Source organism: Corvus hawaiiensis, chromosome 4, assembly GCF_020740725.1.
Source record: "Corvus hawaiiensis isolate bCorHaw1 chromosome 4, bCorHaw1.pri.cur, whole genome shotgun sequence".
NCBI lineage: Eukaryota > Metazoa > Chordata > Aves > Passeriformes > Corvidae > Corvus > Corvus hawaiiensis.
Genome location: NC_063216.1, coordinates 55,342,760 through 55,361,676, shown reverse-complemented (window position 1 = coordinate 55,361,676; position 18,917 = coordinate 55,342,760). Strand labels below are relative to the sequence as shown.

At 42.5% G+C, this 18,917-nt stretch overlaps 1 protein-coding gene across 2 annotated transcripts in view; it reads right to left on the bottom strand.

The window, feature by feature from the left end:
- Window positions 1–18,917, bottom strand: part of ST7 (suppression of tumorigenicity 7) — a 143,307-nt gene that overhangs the window by 53,769 nt on the left and 70,621 nt on the right. For both annotated transcript variants that reach the window (XM_048300753.1, XM_048300754.1), the window contains exons 2-3: window positions 13,731–13,813; window positions 1,506–1,665 (exon numbers count right to left, since the gene is read on the bottom strand). In XM_048300753.1, coding sequence (XP_048156710.1) covers window positions 1,506–1,665; window positions 13,731–13,813 — 243 coding nt within the window. The remainder of the gene's footprint in view (window positions 1–1,505; window positions 1,666–13,730; window positions 13,814–18,917) is intronic.

The window sequence follows — 18,917 nt, the reverse complement described above, 5'->3', positions numbered from 1 at the left end:
TCCTCCATAAGTGAATTTTTTCTTTTCATTCACTTTTCTTCACTTGTAAATTCTGATATATTCTAAAAGTCTGCAGAGGAAATAAATTTAATAAAATTGTAATTGATTCTAGGGGCCCTAATTAATTTCCAATATTAAGATTATGGCCTGTAAGCCAAGTTAGGGCAGAGACACATAAACTTCATTTTACAGATGAGGAACTCAAACCCAGATGCTCCTGCCCTGACTTTAAATGGTGAGTAAGGCCCACTCAAGCCAGAAGCAATAGCATAGCAGCATTTTCATCACTCATGGGCTAATTTTTCAATTCCTTCTCCCCAGGCAGCTAAGTCACCCTAGTAGGGAGTCAAGTTCCCCTGGGGCTCCTTCAGTCCACAGATTTCAGTGCTTGGGGGGCTGATTCATTTTAGGCAGGCTGGCCTGTCTCTCAGAGGAACCATCGCCCAGGCAACCAGGCACCTGATTCAAAGTGCCTCAGGCTTGAATGGCTTAGGGTCAGACACCTTCACTCCTTGCACTGAAACTTGTAGGGGCTGTGAATGCCTGGAAGCTTGTAAAAATCAGGTCACAAATGCCTGAAATCATGCCTCCTAAACTGGAGGCCTTTTAAAAACGCCTGTCTATGTTAGGACTTGCCCAAAGTTGCAAATAAAATCCGTAGCAGAGTTAGGAACATAACTAGCCCTTAAGCTGTTAAAAGTCACCATGCTTCCATTTACTGAAGTGAAATCCAAATGTTGTTTACATACTATTTACATTATCTAAAAAACAAAGTGATGCAAAACCAGATGGACATTTCTGACTTCTTTGTCTGGTTTTTAACAACTTTGTTATTACTTAAAATCATTCCAGTAAAAATACTACCTGCCTTTAGAATCACAGAATCAGACAATTGGTTGAGTTGGAAGGGACCACAGTGGGTCACCTCGTCCAACCTTCCTGCTCAGGTGGGGTCATCTCAGAACACACGGCACAGGATCGCATCCAGATGTTTCTAGAATATCTCCAGTGAGGGAGACTCCACAACCTCTCTGGGCAATCTGTTCCAGTGCACAGTCACCTGCACAGTAAAGAAGTTCTTCCTAATACTCAGGTGGAACTTTCTGTGCATGAGTTTCTGCCTGCTGCGTTTTGTCCTATTGCTCAGCATCACCAAGCTCCATCCCATTGACACCCTCTCTGCAGATAGACATTGATGAGGTCCCCTCTCAGTTGTCTATTCTCGAGGCTGAACAGGCCCAACTCCCTGAGCCTTTCCTCATAAGGCCTCCAGCCCCTTGATCATCTTTGCAGCCCTTTCGCTGGACAAAGGATACTGCAGAAAGGGCACGCACTATTTCGCAGGGTTTTCAGAACAAGGAGAAAATAAATACATTAACCACGCAGCCTGCGCAAAACACACCGCATGAATTTGGAAGGATGCAATTAGCAATTAAAGAAGCAGCTCCGCCTTTTACTTGGCCGGAGCAGGAGCCCAAGGCCGCCGCCGGCGCTGTGCCGCTCACCTGAGACGCTCTGGCGGTTCGAGTCCGCGTCCCCGCCGGCGGCGCTGGCGGCGCTGGGCGCGCTGTTGTCCACCCCGCCCAGCAGGGGGCGCAGGTGGCTCACCGAGACCTGCTCGATGAAGGAGGTGCCGTACTTGCGGAAGTACCACCACTCGAAGATCTGCAACGCAGACACGCCGTCAGACCCGCCGTCAGACCCGCCGTCAGACCCGCCGTCAGACCCGCCCTCAGACCCGCCGTCAGACCCGCCCTCAGACCCGCCCTCAGACCCGCCCTCAGACCCGCCCTCAGACCCGCCGGCCGCCGCCCGCGCCTCACCCCGATTCCAGCCCGCCCCTCGCCCCGCTCCTCGCCCCGCAGCCCGAAAAGCGAGGAGGCAGCTCCGGCCGCCCCGCGGCCCCCTCCCCGCGCACCCCGGGGGAAGCACCTGCCCGCGTCATCCCGGCCCGAGCACACGGAGAAGTTAAATGTGACCCACGTTTAGGTGGAAAACCTCAAATCTTGTCAACGAAATTATTATTATTTTTTTAAACCCAAATAACCTTACGGCAAATTATTTCAGCTGTTAGGCCTCCTTCTTTAAATTGACTTCTAGAAACCCCCCACTCCATTCTGCCCGACATCAGCCACGCCGATAGAATGCTGCAGTCGGGAGTGAATCCGCCTCGCCTTCCCTCAGCTCCCTCTGCAGTCCAGGGAATGTGAGGAAGAGCAGGTTTTCTTGCTTCCTCAGTAAATGCTTCCAAAGACATTCACTGAGTTTAATTTAAAAAAAAATGTTAAAAATGCCAAACAAACTCCAGGAAGCTGAATCCTGTTCCCTTTAGGATTTCTTTCCCCCTAGCTGAACTGTGTTTTATTTTGTTTGGCTGACTTGGGCTGACTCGAAGTTAATTTTATTTTCAGGCATTTGGTTGAGCTAGCAAATCAGAAAAAAAATATTATTTACAGAGCTCTACTTGGAAAATCATTTCACAGCCTAAGAGAACACCCTGTAATTGAAATTATACACATAAATATGTATCTGTGGTATTTTCACCAAAAAATACGTTAGTAAGAATACACATATTTCAGGAAACCACATAAACCTGGAAGTGAAGACTATTTTATATAAATATGGAAAAAGTTTAGATGGTAAAAATTGTAAAGAAACACATGCTTATAATGAATAGACAAGTTGCACTTGAATCGTCACCCAAACAACTACATACCATGTGAAACAAAAGCAAATCTAAGGAGTTTTGAGAAATTTGGCAGGACTAAATTGCACTAAAAACTGTGAATGAGCAGTCTCTGCCCTTTCCATTTTCCTCGGTATCTCCATGTGTTACACCAGTACTGAAAGCTTTGATAAAATCTCTTCCTACTAGACACAATCAGCAATAAGGGAAATGATTGTGTTCACATCTTTGACACCATGAGTGTGCTGCTGGGCAGGTTTTGCTGGGTCAGCCTATAGACAGCAGGCTCTGGGAGGCCTCTTAGGGGTCTACCTGCTCCAGAAAGGTTCAGGCCAGGCTTCACACACTCCCTCCTTCAATATTTTTTTTTGTTTTTAAGTTCTCTTGACCTCTTTATGTAGTTAAAATGACTTCTGTCTCCATGGGATTGGATTGTCTGTAGACAAGACAGACATACTTTTTACCCCACCCCCTTTAAAGGAGGGGAAAATAAATTTTCTGGCATAGAAGGAAAATGTTCCTCTCCAAAGGATGCTCCCAATGCATTCTGCACTGGGGCTTCCCCTAAATTCAAACGTGTTGTTAAAGCATCTAGAGGATTCATATGGAGGAAGGGGGCCCCAGCTGCACAGGAGTGAAAGGGAATGAAGCTGGTGGCTGCTTGAGACGAGTTCACACAAGATTGTGTGGCAGCGCTGGGGACCACTCCCCAAAACAATCTAATGGTGTTTCTGGGAGATATCACTAAGAGAGAATGGAGCAGCCTGATGAGGAGAAGACAGAAGGACTATGCGAATGCAAAGCATTTGGGAAGATAAACATGGTCACAGAGAAACCAGAGCATTAACGTATTCAGATCTTTGTGAACTCTTTCCCACCCCAAATCACCAAAACCCCACATAACCTGGACAGTGGACAATTCCTCCTTACTCTGAGGTGCATTTGTCACTGTTCTTGTTCCACTGGCATATGCCTGCAACAGCACCTGGGTGGGAATGCCAAGTGCCAAGGACAGAATGCCGATGCAGTGTCACTGAACACTTGTTCCACGCTGCTGATACACCTCCTGTAGTATGCATCACTGCCTCTGAATGCTGGAGATGGTGGGCAGGGAGCTGGCACAGGTGAGTCAGCTTTGGTTTTAGCTGTTCTCATGCTCTTAGGCACACTGCACTTTTTAAAGGGGTTAAAGTTTAAATCTTATGATCTAAGAGAGCATCATAAGCATGTGGCTGACCATAAGAGAAAGGCTGTGCCATAAGACACAGTCATAGATCTGCTGTGAACATCTGTTTCTGTTCTGTCTTTGAAAACTTTGAAACAAATAAAGGCACAAAGGCCACAGTTCTACCTGTCCAAAGTCTCAGAGGAAGTGGGTGTTACGAATAAAAATTATAGTCTTGCACTGAGGCAAGGGACACTCAGTAAGACTTTCACTATAATCTAAGTCAGGGACTCAAGTACAGCTGCCAGACTGGCTGTGCAAAATTCAGACCGTATCTAACAAGCTTCGTACTTCTTCTAAGAGGGAAGAAATAAAGGTTTTCCAAAATGTGCTAATAAATTCCTGCTCATTATTTCAATCATGATCAGCTTTTAGATGAGGTCAGTAAAACCCAGAGAGGGAATGAGCAGCACAAAAGCACACTTAAGCCCACTTGTCCTGCACAAATGTATACCAGCTGGAAAGCCATCACACTGAATTTCAATGAAAATGAGGGACAATCACAAAGAATGTACATATATATAAATGTGGTCTCTGCTGCAGTTCAGCTGAGTGACAGAAACTTGCCAAAACATGTGACACAGCTGTAAGTCTGTCTCCTTAGACTTACAAATGCATTAATTACTTTTAAAAAAGGCATTAAAGTTCATAAATTGTTTAAGGCAGCTTTGAAAAATATTTGCTATGTTGAGTGACTCCAATGCCAGGAAACATCAGCCAGATCTGAGTGCATAGTCTCCCAGAAATTAAAGCCATAAATCATCATCACCATCATAAGCCTTTGCTTGGAGTGATTTGTTCGGCGTGTATGAGGAGGTAATCTGTAATTTGGTACCTAAGTCAAAACAATAAATTCTCTTTAGAGAATTTTTGCACCCTTCTCAGACAGCGTCATCTGGTTTGAAACCTAATTTCTGTAAATCAGACTTCTAACTGCATCATCCAGTTTGAAAGCCATGTGAAGTCAACAATCTTTTGACAGTTCAGCAGATGAGAGATCATCTGACAGAATAAAATTACTGTAAGGATTAATTACCTATTGACAGAGATCTGAATTAGAGAGGAAATTAATCAGAAAGGTAATTTCTGCACCACTTCTGAAAGAAAAAGCCACCTAATTTCTGTTGTACACATACAGTGGGAGGGGAGCTCATCTTCAGACATCTCCCCTTCACAGCAGTGGCAAACTTTTTGGGGCTCTTTCTAGTTGATGCCAGTGCTTTCAAGCTGAAACAGGGTCAAACGTCTCCAAACCCTCAAGGGATTTTTGGGACCATAATTTTCAAAAAGGCCAAGTTAAAACCATTTCCAACTTTGTGTGTTTAGAAATGCAAATTAGAATTTTTATATTTTAATCTGGTATAGGTATTGCTTAATGTAAGAGTATTTGATTTTGGAAATGTTGTCTTCTTAATGCACTTCTCTTCCCCTGTGCAATGAAAATGTTATAGTCATCCTCTTTCTTATCTCTGCTATCACATACAAACAATCCCAGATAATTATATTTATCTCTGTAGCAACAAATCTATTCTGCATCACTTGGCTATCAGATCTGATCTTTCTGCACAGTTTTTCAGCACAGATATTCCATTATGTATGCATCAATTCACAAGGGATGGTTTTGGTGGTGGCTCTCACTGAACCGAAGAGTGATGTCTATCAATGATTTGAATTGTGCTTTTCTGTTTATCACATCTGAGACAGGCATCCTCTCTTACAGCAAACACTGTCATTCTCTCCTAGTGTATGGAGTCTTCAACAGAAGCAGTACGATTTCACTTGCCCACAACTTCCACAGCTCAGATTTCTCTTTCAGCCTTGGAATGAGACTTTCAGGTCTCAAAGGTGTAGATTTTCTTCAACTCTTCTAATAGCAGTGGTGGTAACAACCAATCTAATGGATTTGAAGGAAGCTTACTCTCTGGAGGAGCAACATAGTGATAGCAAGACTTGATTGCATGGTTAAGCCTCTTTTATAAATAAAAGGGACCACGGCACAGGTTTGGCTCAAGCCATCCATGCTGTTTGTTTACTAGCACACTTCCTGTGTCAACTCTCCCAGACAATGACTGCACATGTTCTAGGTGTACTACAGCCCAGGGGCTGTTTCCAGTAGACAGTATGGAAAAGGTCATCCATGTTTTGGGAGGCAAGAGTGTTTATCCATGTGAGTGTGACTATACAATGCTACTTGCCTTCCAACAAAGAAAGCTCCTGGTCTGTTTTATTTAGCTGTTAGGGGTAGCCAGTGACTCCAGCAGATCCTCCAGTCCTGCCCATCTTGGATCTAGGAAACAGCATGCCTCTGACCGTGCTCAGTGTCCTTAATGACAGCCTTGAAGGATAAGCACTCCCATTCCTTCTGGATTAAATACACCCATTCAGCATCCTCTTAGACTGCTCTTGGTTACTGAACCCCCATTTGTCATATCTCAAAGAGTCAGCAGGAGAAGATACATACAGTGCTAGTAGGCAGCATGTTACAGCGGGGATTACTGTAACACGCATATATCAAACCAGGAGTCCCGTGGAAAAGAAGTATATATGGACAGATTCGTGGTAGATGTTTCAGGGATGTTTATTTCTCCAGCCGCATGGCCGGGGCTCAGCTCAGGAACTCTGCAGTCACGGGACCCGAGGGACCTTGGCCACCCCGGGAAACACAAACCAACCAATGGGAAACAAAGGTGACCAGGGGCAGGGAAACCCCGTGCCTCCCCCCCAGGGCCCATCTCCCAGGGCTACATGGCAGGGGAGGAGACCCCAACATCTCACCCGTCTTATTTTAATAAAAGGAGAATGAAAACGACTGGATAACAAGAACAGTTTCAAGACAAAACAAGCCACCCTCCTGAATCTTTAAATGTCCAAACAGATTCTGTGGAACATCTTAGGGCTGACAGAAGGGAGACAGAACTCTCCGGGCATGCTTTGTGGGGAAACTGAGGCAGGAGAGGGTTTAACTTCTTCCCTCCCCCTTTTCGTCCCCCCCCTCGGCATCGGAGAGGAATTGTAGGGAAATGGAATTGTATAGGGAAGCCATGGGGTGAAAAACGGATTAGGAATAAACTGGGGATAGGGTAAACTTAGGAAGGGGTTCATATTGGGTATAGGGTAAAAGGGGGAAGTAGGCTGTGGGTAGGGAAATTGCTGGGATGGATATTGTTTATAATTTTGTGCATAACGGCTGCCTTTGACGGGAATACCTCCAGGCCCAGTAATATTTGCTGCTTGTAAACCCTTCTTTCCTTGCACTATATCAAACTGTACAACTTCCCCATCTCCTACATTTTGCAGGTAATTTTTAGGGTTATTCCTTTTAATGGCAGTTCTATGGATGAATAGGTCTTCCCCTGTATTATCTCGTGTTATAAATCCATAGTTGTTTTTTACATTGTACCATTTCACAGTTCCTGTGACTTTCGTGGCTACAACTCCTCCTATCACGTGCTTGCGTGTTTGTTGTGGCTGCTGGTCCTGCGTGGCCGCCGCCTCGCCGACTCCGACGTCTCGGCCGGGCCCCCGCGTTGCGGCTGCTCCGCGCTCTCCGAGCGGCGCTGCTCCAGCGCGTGTCTGGGCTCTGTGCAGCCCCGCGTTGCCATCGCCGCTGGCTCTGTGCCCTTTGAGCGGTTCCACTCCGCAAACTCCACGCTGCTTTGAGAGCGGCCCCGTTTCGGCTCGGCGCTGCGCGGCTTCTCGTGTCGCTGTGGAAACCGCCGCTTCTCCCCCCACAGGGCTCTCCGAGCCGTGTGCTCAGAGCAGGCTGCCACGCCGATGCCCGGTTCCTGGCTGCTCGTGGCCCACGGCACCCGCGGCGCCTACGGCATCGCTCCCTCACTCGTGGTCGCGTGGCCGGGGACCCCGAGACAGGGATGGGGTCCGCGATAAGGCGCGCGCTCCCGAGGGGGCCGGGCGCATCCAGCGCAGGCACCTCTGCTGGCACGGCTGCAGTCATGTGCTCCCGGGATGGCGGCCGCGCGGCCTCGGCCACGGGATAAGTAGGATCCTCTGCTTTAGGGGTAATGGGACCATACAAATGCTCCTCAAGAGCTTCCCTGATTATAAGGTATGCACGGAAAGCTTCTCTTTGATCCCACTTTATCCCAGATCTCGTCCCAGAAACACCCCTCACAAGATACAGGAGGTTCGATATCAAAACGTAAATCTCGAGAAATATTGGAGAACCTTTTGAAAAGCCAGATGAAAAAATGTTCTAGATCTCCCGGTTGCATTACTTTTTTGTTTTGTTGTTCAAGGATTCCTTTTACTTCTAGATACATTTTTCTCTGTGGCTCAGAGAGCCCCATTTCCCACGATTCTTCCATAGTCCAGAGAGAATATCCAAACCAAGATGAGAAGAGAGAGGTCTAGAGTGGTTATTTTACTCACGAATCTTCCTCAGGGATCGGTGTCTTGCCTGCATTCCTCCACCAGTTTGTTACAGCGGGGATTACTGTAACACACATATATCAAACCAGGAGTCCCGTGGAAAGGAAGTATATATGGACAGATTCGTGGTAGATGTTTCAGGGATGTTTATTTCTCCAGCCGCATGGCCGGGGCTCAGCTCAGGAACTCCCCCAGTCACGGGACCCGAGGGTCCTTGGCCACACCGGGAAACACAAACCAACCAATGGGGAATGAGACTGAGCAGGGGCAGGGAAACCCCGTGCCTCCCCCCCAGGGCCCATCTCCCAGGGCTACATGGCAGGGGAGGAGACCCCAACAGCAGCATATTAAAAATAAATAGTTATTTACTTCATCCATCTCTGGAAATACAGAAACATGGAAGAAAATAATATATTGCCTGGATTAAGTGTATTACTTCTCTCAACACTGTGTAGACCCCAGGTAGTTACGATACTGTTTTCTTGTCTGTGGACGGGGTTATAGCCTGCCTTCCAATAGATCCTTCCTTTCTCATCTGCTCCTTGGCAAGGGTTTCCAATTTCTTGGGAACTCTCTACAATGATTCTGCCCTTCCTGACCTGTGAGCCTTCTCTGAGCAGAGCAGAAACTTTGAATGGTTACCATGTATAGCTTTTCAGCCCTCAAAGACTGTCCCTGCACAACTGTCAGACTTCCACAGAGTCTTTGGCAACGCCCAGAACTCAGTCACCTTTCTACCCCTCTGCAGCAGACTACACAAACGTAGTGAAACAAGCAGAAGATCAATTAGTATCTACAGCAAATATGTCCTTCTGTGTTACTCAGGTCCTCTGAGACTTCCTGTACTGGTACCATTGGCTACAAAAGGCTGTGACTGACAGACTATACACATACTTGGGTAGTAGCAAACAGCCTAGCTGCTCAGTGCTAGGCAGTGTGTAGACTCACGCTTCTGTAGGCTTTCTAATTCTTGCATCTGAAAGACCCGGTATTTGTTCATTGCAGAATATTTTTCATTGTGTAGCAGAAGACACTTAGTACTGTCCCAAGCTTGGAAGTAGAATAATGAGGCATTCTTGGTGGAGATTTAAGTCTGAGGTTCACTTCTACCTGGGCTTTGTTAGAACTGAGACTCTATCAGTTTGCAGTGCAAGTGCCTCACGTGCTTGCTGACCAACTTTGACTCTTGTGATAACTGTATGTTAAATATGTGGCTTTATTTAGAAATCTCAGTGGCATTTACATAGTTCCAGTTCACAGCATTTACTGGACGTCAGGTGTGTTTCATGACAATTTTATTACCCTACCTGTGGAAAACCTCGGCCTCCCAGACATTGAATACAATGCAGCTCATTGTATTCTGTGAGGCAGCACACTGTATTTTACTGGATTAAAAGTAACTGTGGTGGAACCAAGTTTCCAATACAGTATTTCTAATGCAACTGTGGACCAAATCTTGTTCTTATTTTTGATGCCTACAACAGTGCAGGGATGAAGTGAGTATATGCTAAATTATTTATTTAAACTATGTGCTGTAGTCAAGTAATTGTTAAGGAAAATGCTTGAGATAGAAAACTTTTTCTTTACAGTTCTGACCTATAAGAAAAAAGGTCTGAAATCCTTGCTTCAATTAAATCTGCCTACAGCAAGGCCAGAATTTTACCTAAAGAAGTAAAACAAAGTGAGAGACAAAATAAGACAGGAGTGCAGTGTTTTGCAAAGGAGTAACGTAGTATTCAATTGTCAAAAGCTGAACTTTGCAGTCATTGTTTCATGACCCAAACATGAGTTAGGAAAAGCAATCACTTTCCCATCAGTTACTACACTTATGAAATGATGGAATTTTCCATCATTTCCATAACCTGCAGTGCTGTGATTTCTCCTTCTGATTAGGAACTGCAGCCAACTGATAATGGAAAGAAATCTGCCAGCCCATATGGTGGAAAATTCCAAGCAATAATAGTATATCTAGTCTAAAAGTACCCCAGTGATGTAGATTTGACAAGACAATGTTTATTTTATAAAAGAATTTCACTTTATACCATTAACAGGGCAGTGAATCCTTTAGAACTGATGATGCTGTGTAGTCTGATTTAAGTGTGTGGCAATGCGGGCAATTCTTCATGTTACAGGGCCACTTGTAAACAGCAAGATTAAGAAATAATTCATCTGAAGCACAATTGGGCTAAAGACAAGCTAGTACTACCTCACTAGAACTTAATCAGCTGTCTTTTCTGATGTGTGGTCTGTTCAACTTGCAGTTTCTTCTTTCCATGACCATGTCTGCGTAGTTCTTTTTCAATTATCAAATGTACAGAAAACACGTTCCTCTCAGCACAGACACTGGTCCCTACAATCTAGGGTTCCTGGCTGTTACCTGTCTGGCTTATATATCTTTTTCACCTTTACGGTGGTGCCATATGAACAGCAAACAACAACTGATAGCAGTAGTGAAGACTAAAAGAAAAAAGGCTTTCAGTCTTATTTCTGTGTCTACACCTCTGTCACAGTTTCTTCAACTTGTTCATAATGGACTTTCTCATGCAACACACTAAGGGATTTCTTTTGATTAAGGCTCAATCTGATTTCTTCATGAAAGGTTTCTATTGGTGTCCTTTTGCACCTTCTCCATATCATTGTCTTGAGTACTTCTTGCCACTTCCATCTTGTACTTCCATCAAAGTACAGTGCTTAGAAATTTCTTGCTGTTACGTTGCTTGCTGAGGTCATTCCTCAGAAATTGCCTTCATGAATACAGTATAAAACGTACCTACATTTGCAATGATGAATTTAGTTCCACATAAATTAGTCACTCTTCAAAGTTTTTATTCCTGTTTGATTCAGAAACGTAATTCAATAGGGCACGAAATAAACTGTCTTTGTCTTGCCACCTCCTCCTGCTGTCTTCGCCCTCTAGCAACAAATATGGAATTGTGTCTGTGAAACCCATGTTACTTCTCTCATTCCTTCTCATCCTGGTGGTGGGGCAAAGCATTTTCTTCTTTCTGAGTGACAGTGCTGAATGTAACATTATTTTCTTCTCCTGTGCATTTGAGTGAGTTGTGCTTAACTGAATCCAAGTCTTACAGGTCTGGCTCCTGCTCCTATTCTGAAAGTTCTGTTGATCTCTCTGGAGCTCTGTTGTGTGCTTTGGGGCTCAATCCATACAACACTGATGAATGCCCAAGGTGCAGACATTAGGTAATTGCCTTCTGCTATGAGGAAACTCAGAGCAAGGCACAGCAGCAGTGCACCTGCTGCTTTATACCTGAAATCATCTGAGTGATGAGAGTCTCACAGGCATTAAGTAGTCAAGGATGCCATTTGTTTATCTACATCAGCTAATGGCAGTGTGGAAGTGAGAGGTGTAGATTTCCCAAAACAAACTGATAGTATTTAGTAAGGATCCTTGTTGCTTTCAGGTTTCTCTGAGATTAGTAGATCTGAGGTGATGTGAACCAGCCTCTAGCCACGTTTCTCTCTCATTCCTCTTTTCACTTATCACTACAATAGCTTACACTTGGTCTCATTGGTCCCCCAATTACACGCCTGGTTTGGTGTGGTGAGGGAGTGCGGGTGCTCTGGGGGTGGGTTCTGTCTGGACCGGGCGTAGACGGTCGGAGATGGTGACGAGAGATCTCTATAGTCAGATCTTGGAACATGCGGTTTATTGCAAAGGGCGTGGGTATAGGGGCACTGCTTAGAGCTGCAGCTGGCAGCTCTGAGCAGGCCCAAGAGAGCAAGAGAGTAAGCGGGTAAGAGAGAGAGAGAGCGAGAGGAATGAGAGTGAAGAAGTGTGTGTGAAGAGAGAGTAAGAGTGTGTAAGAGTAAGAGAGAGAGTGAGAGTCTGCGAAGAGTGTCTGAAGTTCTGGTTACAATACAATAAATCATCTTCTGTACTGAATATTCTAATTGTCACTAACCAATCTAATACAAGATACAAATCCTATAGCATTTACATACAGCCTATAAGAGTTCTTATATTACCATAGAGTGTTACATCTTAACTTCTAAAAACTACTCTTTGGACCCCTTCTGCTGAGCTAGTAGGGTCTGCTCTGACCCTTGGACCTGCCTGCAAGGAGAGGGTATTGTTCAATCAAGAGGGGATTACCTTCAGTCGGCCATACCATTGTTTTCCAGTTGTTCAGTAACTAAGATTTGGTATTTCAAAAGTGGCTTTCATTTCGATGTCGCTTATATTTTTCATATTCCCAAAATCTTTTGTCAGGCAATCATATTTATAAGGCTTTCCTGTTTCATCTTCCCCAACAAGGGAGGGTCTATAGCTTGTATCCAGCGGATTTTAAAAGTGTACAGCTTGAACGAACAAGACTAAAACAAAGGCAACCATTCCCTGAGGAGGGGAAGTGGAGAGGGAGGGGCTGATCTCTTACTCCTGAGTATCCAGAGACAGGTCACATGGGAATGGTTCAAAGCTGTGACAGGGGAGGATCAGACTGGACATTAGGAAGAATATCTTTACTGAGAAAGTGATCAAACACTGGAACAGGATTCCTTGAGAGTTGGTGGATGACCCAAGCATGTCAGTGCTTAAGAGGCTTATGTAGAATGCCCTCAATAACATGGTTTAACTTTTTTGTCATTAGGCAGGTAGACTAGATGATCATTCTGTTCTGTTCTGAGTTATGTTATGCTATACTATTCATTTGTATAAGCAGTAAGCCAACTCTCAGCAGTGAGGAAACAAGAACAGACCACATATAATAATATAAATGGTACACCCTGTTAATTCTTATATTTTTATCTCCATTTGTTTCTATGAAGATATTGAAGAAAATTCGGAGCAAATGCTCTGCTTTGGACTCCTGCATTGTGATAGTATTATGATTCACTCCACTGCATCAATTTGCATAAAGAAGCCTTCAGGAATTACCTATGGGAGGAGGGTTTTTTAAACAATTTAAAAATACAGACATTTAAGCAAATAGGCAGATATGTACTGGGAAAGATTCTAGAAGTGAAGATCTGAAATAATTATCCCTTGGAATCTTGGCACCAGAACTGGTGTTTCTCTATTAAGTCCTGCTGTAACTTTCTGAAAGGACCACACTAAGCTGAGATAGCTGGTACCTCTCCTCATCTTCCTTTTTACTGGCCTTTTTCATTTCTGTAGTACTTGTCAGGGAAAGCACTTAATGTGCAAACATTTGTTATGAATTACTGTAGGGTTGTTAGTGAGTCATACTGTTCTTCAAGACTTTTTTCTTCAAAGATATGGCACTGAAACATCTTTTTTTTTTTCATTCCCACAGAAAGAGACATACAAATAAAGACAAATTTTATGTGCTGCAGAACTATAAGTGTATAGAAGAAAAAAAGACACCTATTAATTTGCATGAAGCCTGAAATACAATTCTGGATATCAAAATCAAGTTGTAAAGTGATATTAATAGATGTAGTACTTACCAAAATAAGTCCCGAGATTAATGAGGATGTGCCTGTCAGGGCGACATAGAACTTGGGGGTTAATGTGTTCAAAAACATGCTCACTGAAAAAGAAAAGAGAGGAAACCATGAGTACAAGAGCAGGACATGTTTTCCACGTGTCCCTTCCTCCTCTCAACTGCAGATAAGTTATTACCTTAACTTTGATAAAAAAGACAGTTCAAATAACATCCTGTCCCATCTGCCTAACATGCGATAGAGCATTAGACTGCCACATGCAGAATTTTGTTTTCACAACAAGGTCAATCACAAGGCATTGGAAAACAGTTGCACACAGGTCTGGGACTTTCCTATTTCAGTCAGTGCTCCACTGACATAGAGTTTAGGATTTCCCATCATATATGGAAAACATTTTACTATATGCCTTTGCTACTCCATTGCAGTTAGAAATCTTAGAAGTCTATCTCAATGTCCTGCATTCAAAATTGTCTCAACATCCTGTAGATCTTGATGAAGTTTTTTAAAGTTTTTTACTTCTCACTACCTTGGTTCATCACTTACAAAGTAGAGGATAATTGCATTTTCCTAACTCATTGTACTGCTCCAAAGTTGGTGAACCACTCAGCATGACAACAGTGAATAAATGATTAGGAAAAGACCTAACTAGCTTTCTGTTAAAAAGGGGTGAAAATCATGATAGCTGTCCAGATTATCTGAAATCTAGGGCAGAAGTGAAGTCAGATGAGCAATTCCACCTGTATGGGCTTCTGGAAATCCAAAGGGCTTTTCTAGTCATATCCCATCTTGAAAGCTGCTGGGAAAATCACCAGGTAGTCATGCTTATCCCTCATAGAAAATCCCTATGGCTGGCCTTAAGAGAATAAAATATTCTAGGTTTTTGACTCTACGGAAGCTACTAGAGAGAACTAGACTTCTACTAAATTCTAGATGTTTAAAGAAGACTCAACTTTCCATCACTTTCATCTTTTACAAATGAAAACATCCCCTATTAAACTACATGAAGGGTTAGAATAACCCTGAACAACCCTACTGGTCTCAACCAGTGCCAAAGAATTTCTCATACATCCACATTTATGTATATACACACATATATATTTGTATATGTACATGTATCCAGGACTGGGGAGGGAACTGACAATAGTTAGCAGGTAAATTTAAAAGGCTTGTAGCAGGCTATTAGTCATTAAAAAACATTGATGAAAGACCTGGGTATGTAGGTGTGAGGCCCTCGGTTCATTCTGTTCTCTTTAGAAATAACACTTAACAGAAATTAAATAATATGAAGCCAAAAAATGAAGAGGCGAAAACAACAGCAGAATATAAATCATCAAACATATGATTCACTCTCCACAACCAGTAAAAAAAAATGTTTTCCAGAAATGCATCACTAAAAGAGATTAAAGCCCTGCAATTCAGCTGCTTTGTTTGGGTTTTGGCAGCTTATTTTCTGTGTTGTTTTTTTTTTCTTGAAGAAGCCATAAAGTGTTAAAACAGAACTGTCCTTCCCTAGTCCACTGAAGTGACATTAAGCACCAAGCTGATATAGTAAAGAACAAGTCTGGTGGGTTTTAATGCCATTGTACATTTTCCCTTCCAAATGAGTTGGATGCCAGATTCTCAGCTAGTGTAAAGCAGCATCACATTCTCAACACTGCTGTGTGCAACACAGCTACATCCCTTCCCTTCCCTTCCCTTCCCTTCCCTTCCCTTCCCTTCCCTTCCCTTCCCTTCCCTTCCCTTCCCTTCCCTTCCCTTCCCTTCCCTTCCCTTCCCTTCCCTTCCCTTCCCTATAAAAGCAGACTTTGAAATAGTAGTCCCTGCTTTCTTCAGCCCCAGCACTCACTAAGTAGGAAGAGGAATGGAGAGACTGAAATAGCTTTGGCTTCGCCAGCTACCACGAGTCTTTTAGAAGAAACATTCCTCATTTTAGAATGCAAACGTTAAGCCAGAGACATACTCAAACTATGTCACTGGGGAAATTTCAGACTGCCAGTGAAACTACTTCCTTTGCTTAGGTCAGGATATTCCTGAGGGAGAATATGCTATGATGGGATATAGATGCCCATGTTCCACCTTGTAACACAGTGCTACTGCAGTGCCAACAATAACATGAAAAGCCAGGCAGCAAAAGACTTTACAGAGGAGCTTTCTCTTCTACTCTTCCACCACAGCTTCAAAGCCTATGGAATGCTGGAATTTTTCCTATTAAAATTTCTCATTACCCTGGAGATAATTTGATTTTCAAAGCTGTGAGCCATCTAAGTCTACTGTGAAGATTCCACATAAGCATATCCATTTAATAAGGATATAGTCTATTTGCTTTAAATATTATTACTGACTTCCATCCATAAAAATTGCTTTGGGAAATGCATGCCCACTTGGAAGAGCCCTCTCAACAAATTAGCTCTGTGGAGGTCATGGATGGTGTAGATTGAATAGGGCTCATAGGAAATGCTGTTAGCTTTCCTGTGTCACCACTCTTCTACAAGCAATGTATACTGGTTTAGAGAGAAACTCTCAGATGTGAATGGAGATTGGATTTTATTTATCTATAATTTTCACCTGTGTTACTGCTTGCTTCTTTGCCTGCACATATACTGGTGCTCCTTTACCCTCTTTACTATAGGCTGCTGCAATTCTTCACTTTTACAACTTAGTCACAGGAACTGGCAAGATAAACAGATATGATGCCAGATGCCTTTAGATTGTATGGGGCAGATTTCCAGATAACTGGAATAACTCAGTAGATTTGATACAGGTGCACTCAACGACCAGAGCTGTTTATCTGGACTGTATCTCTCTAATCCTTTGGCCATTCTTTTTCCCACTCATTAAATATAAGAATCTTCTATTTCATGATGAAAAATGTCACCTTTAGTCAATTATTAGCTACTCTCCCAATCCCTTTGTCTCCATAAATATTATTAACAAAAGGAAACACTTTTACTAAGGAAACACTTTTACTAAGGAAACACTTTTACTAAGAAACGTATCTCCAAAACAGTAAAACTAAGCATGTGTGATCTGACTATTTTTATTCTGAAGTCAGTGAGAATTCAATCATTGTTTCAGTGGAAACTACATCAAGGCCTAGTTCTCATAATAATTAATCTCAGGAGTAAAAATTAATCCACTTTTGCATTGTGATATTATCCAAACGGGAGCATTTCTTCATAGTCAGCATTCTGACACTGAAGAAATCACTATCGTATCCAATGTCTCCACCCCGCTGTGGAATCAGGGTTCCTGAGTATGTGCAGTAAACTAGAGCCATTAGATAATGCTACCTGTCCATCTGCCTTAATTTGGATAGTAGTATTTTTCTTCTGTGTACTCCATTTGATGATGTAGCAGGATTGAGGAGCAGAGAGAGATTTCTGAGAAATGTGAGCTGAAGACAATAGCAGATGACTGCAGAATAAAGAAGCCAGGTAGAATCACCAGCAAAAGGTAGTACTGTATGTAATTTCTTCTGAATTCCAGTGTATGCCTGTTTCTGTTCACAAATGGAAAATGGTGCAGCTATTCAGTTTGGAATATCATCTCTTGGTAGGACTTAAAAAGGGCATGTAATGAGTATCTAGACAAAGGAACTTGCCTGGTGTTCCTACAGTGGCAACTCGTTTGAAATTACTGTCAAATCCCAATTGTTTGCACAGGCTTTTGACAGTGAATAATCTATTTTAGGTGTGTTAGTACAGCTTGTTTTGTATTTTTTTAAAGAAAACCAGCATGACCTATAAATTCTGTCTAAAAAAGACAAACATGTCTACTTATGAGAGACTCCTGGCGTTAAAAATTCCCACCCCCTCTCTCTTCCCTTCTCTTTATTGCTTTCATTTTAATAATACTTGAGACATCCAGAATAAGGTGTATTTACATTTTCAGAAGTGCCTAAGTTACACTGGTAAATCATTCCATCCTTCTGTGTACTATCTAGGAAAGGACTGTTATTTCATTGTTAACTGCGCATGTTCACAGAGATGAATTTACATCCTATTCAATTCACAGCAGACAAGTTACAAAAGTAATATCTAACATTCCCAGCTGAGACTAATCAAAAGAGGTGATTGAAATATTTTTGAAAGCAGATGCCATTTCATTCCTGTTATTCACGTTATTCATTTCCAATATTTGTGATTAATCCTGAACCTGGGAATAAACACGAGAGGAAAATCCAGGTATTTTTCTAGTAATAAAATCCTTGAAACATGTAAAATGTATCACTCAAGATGATAAAAACCCACTGTTGCTTTATAAATTTCTTCAAGGTCTTGAGGCATTCAGATTTCAAGCATGTGAGGAACCACAGTAGAAGGGAAATACTGGGGTTAAACTCCTAGAAGTACCATATTAACTGCTGCGTCAGTTAATTACATTACAAGGTCACTAGGGGAGGGAGCACTGCAAACTACCAACTATTCCCACATGCAGATCTTACACAATGACAGACCCATTACCTACTTCTGAGTGTGAGGTGATGTAAGTGTAGAGTAAGATGCAAATAAAAATTTAATTGCAATGTAACATAAATCATATACACAAACAGGTAAAGCAAAGATAGGAGTGCATAATTTATGGCATTTTTAAGAGGAAAAATAGCATCCTGAAACAGAATGTTGTCTCAAAATGCACTTAAAATTATATATATTTCAATAACCTTGTTAAATAAAATTTATATTACGCATAAATAAATAATATAAAAATTAACTTATATAAATAAATAAAAATATAACTGGGTACAATAGTTAATTTTATAAGAACAAATTGCCAGAAAATATATACAAGTTTATAGTCACAGAGCCTTTCTAGTGCATTACCAGTCCTTAAGCCATCATGGCTATAATATCTGAGTCACTAAGAAATTTTGCTCCAGTTTCTGCCTCTGCCCTCCATAATATCTTCTTGGTATGCAGACTGATGCAAACTTTTTTAACACCAGTGCCAAGAGCTCCAAATCCCTTAGACAGGCGAGAAGCAAAGAAACCTATCATTGGAGACCTTTGACACAGCAATTCAATTTCTTTTCACTGCAACCATCCATTCAGGCTGCTGTTCCAATGTGGTACAGAAGACAGGGCAGTGACTGGCTTATTTCATAGGGGCCTCTGTTTAGATTAATGACGCTCCCCAATCCAAAGTTGTTGCAACAATGAAGAACTCTTCTACCAAAGTGTCAGTGAAGAG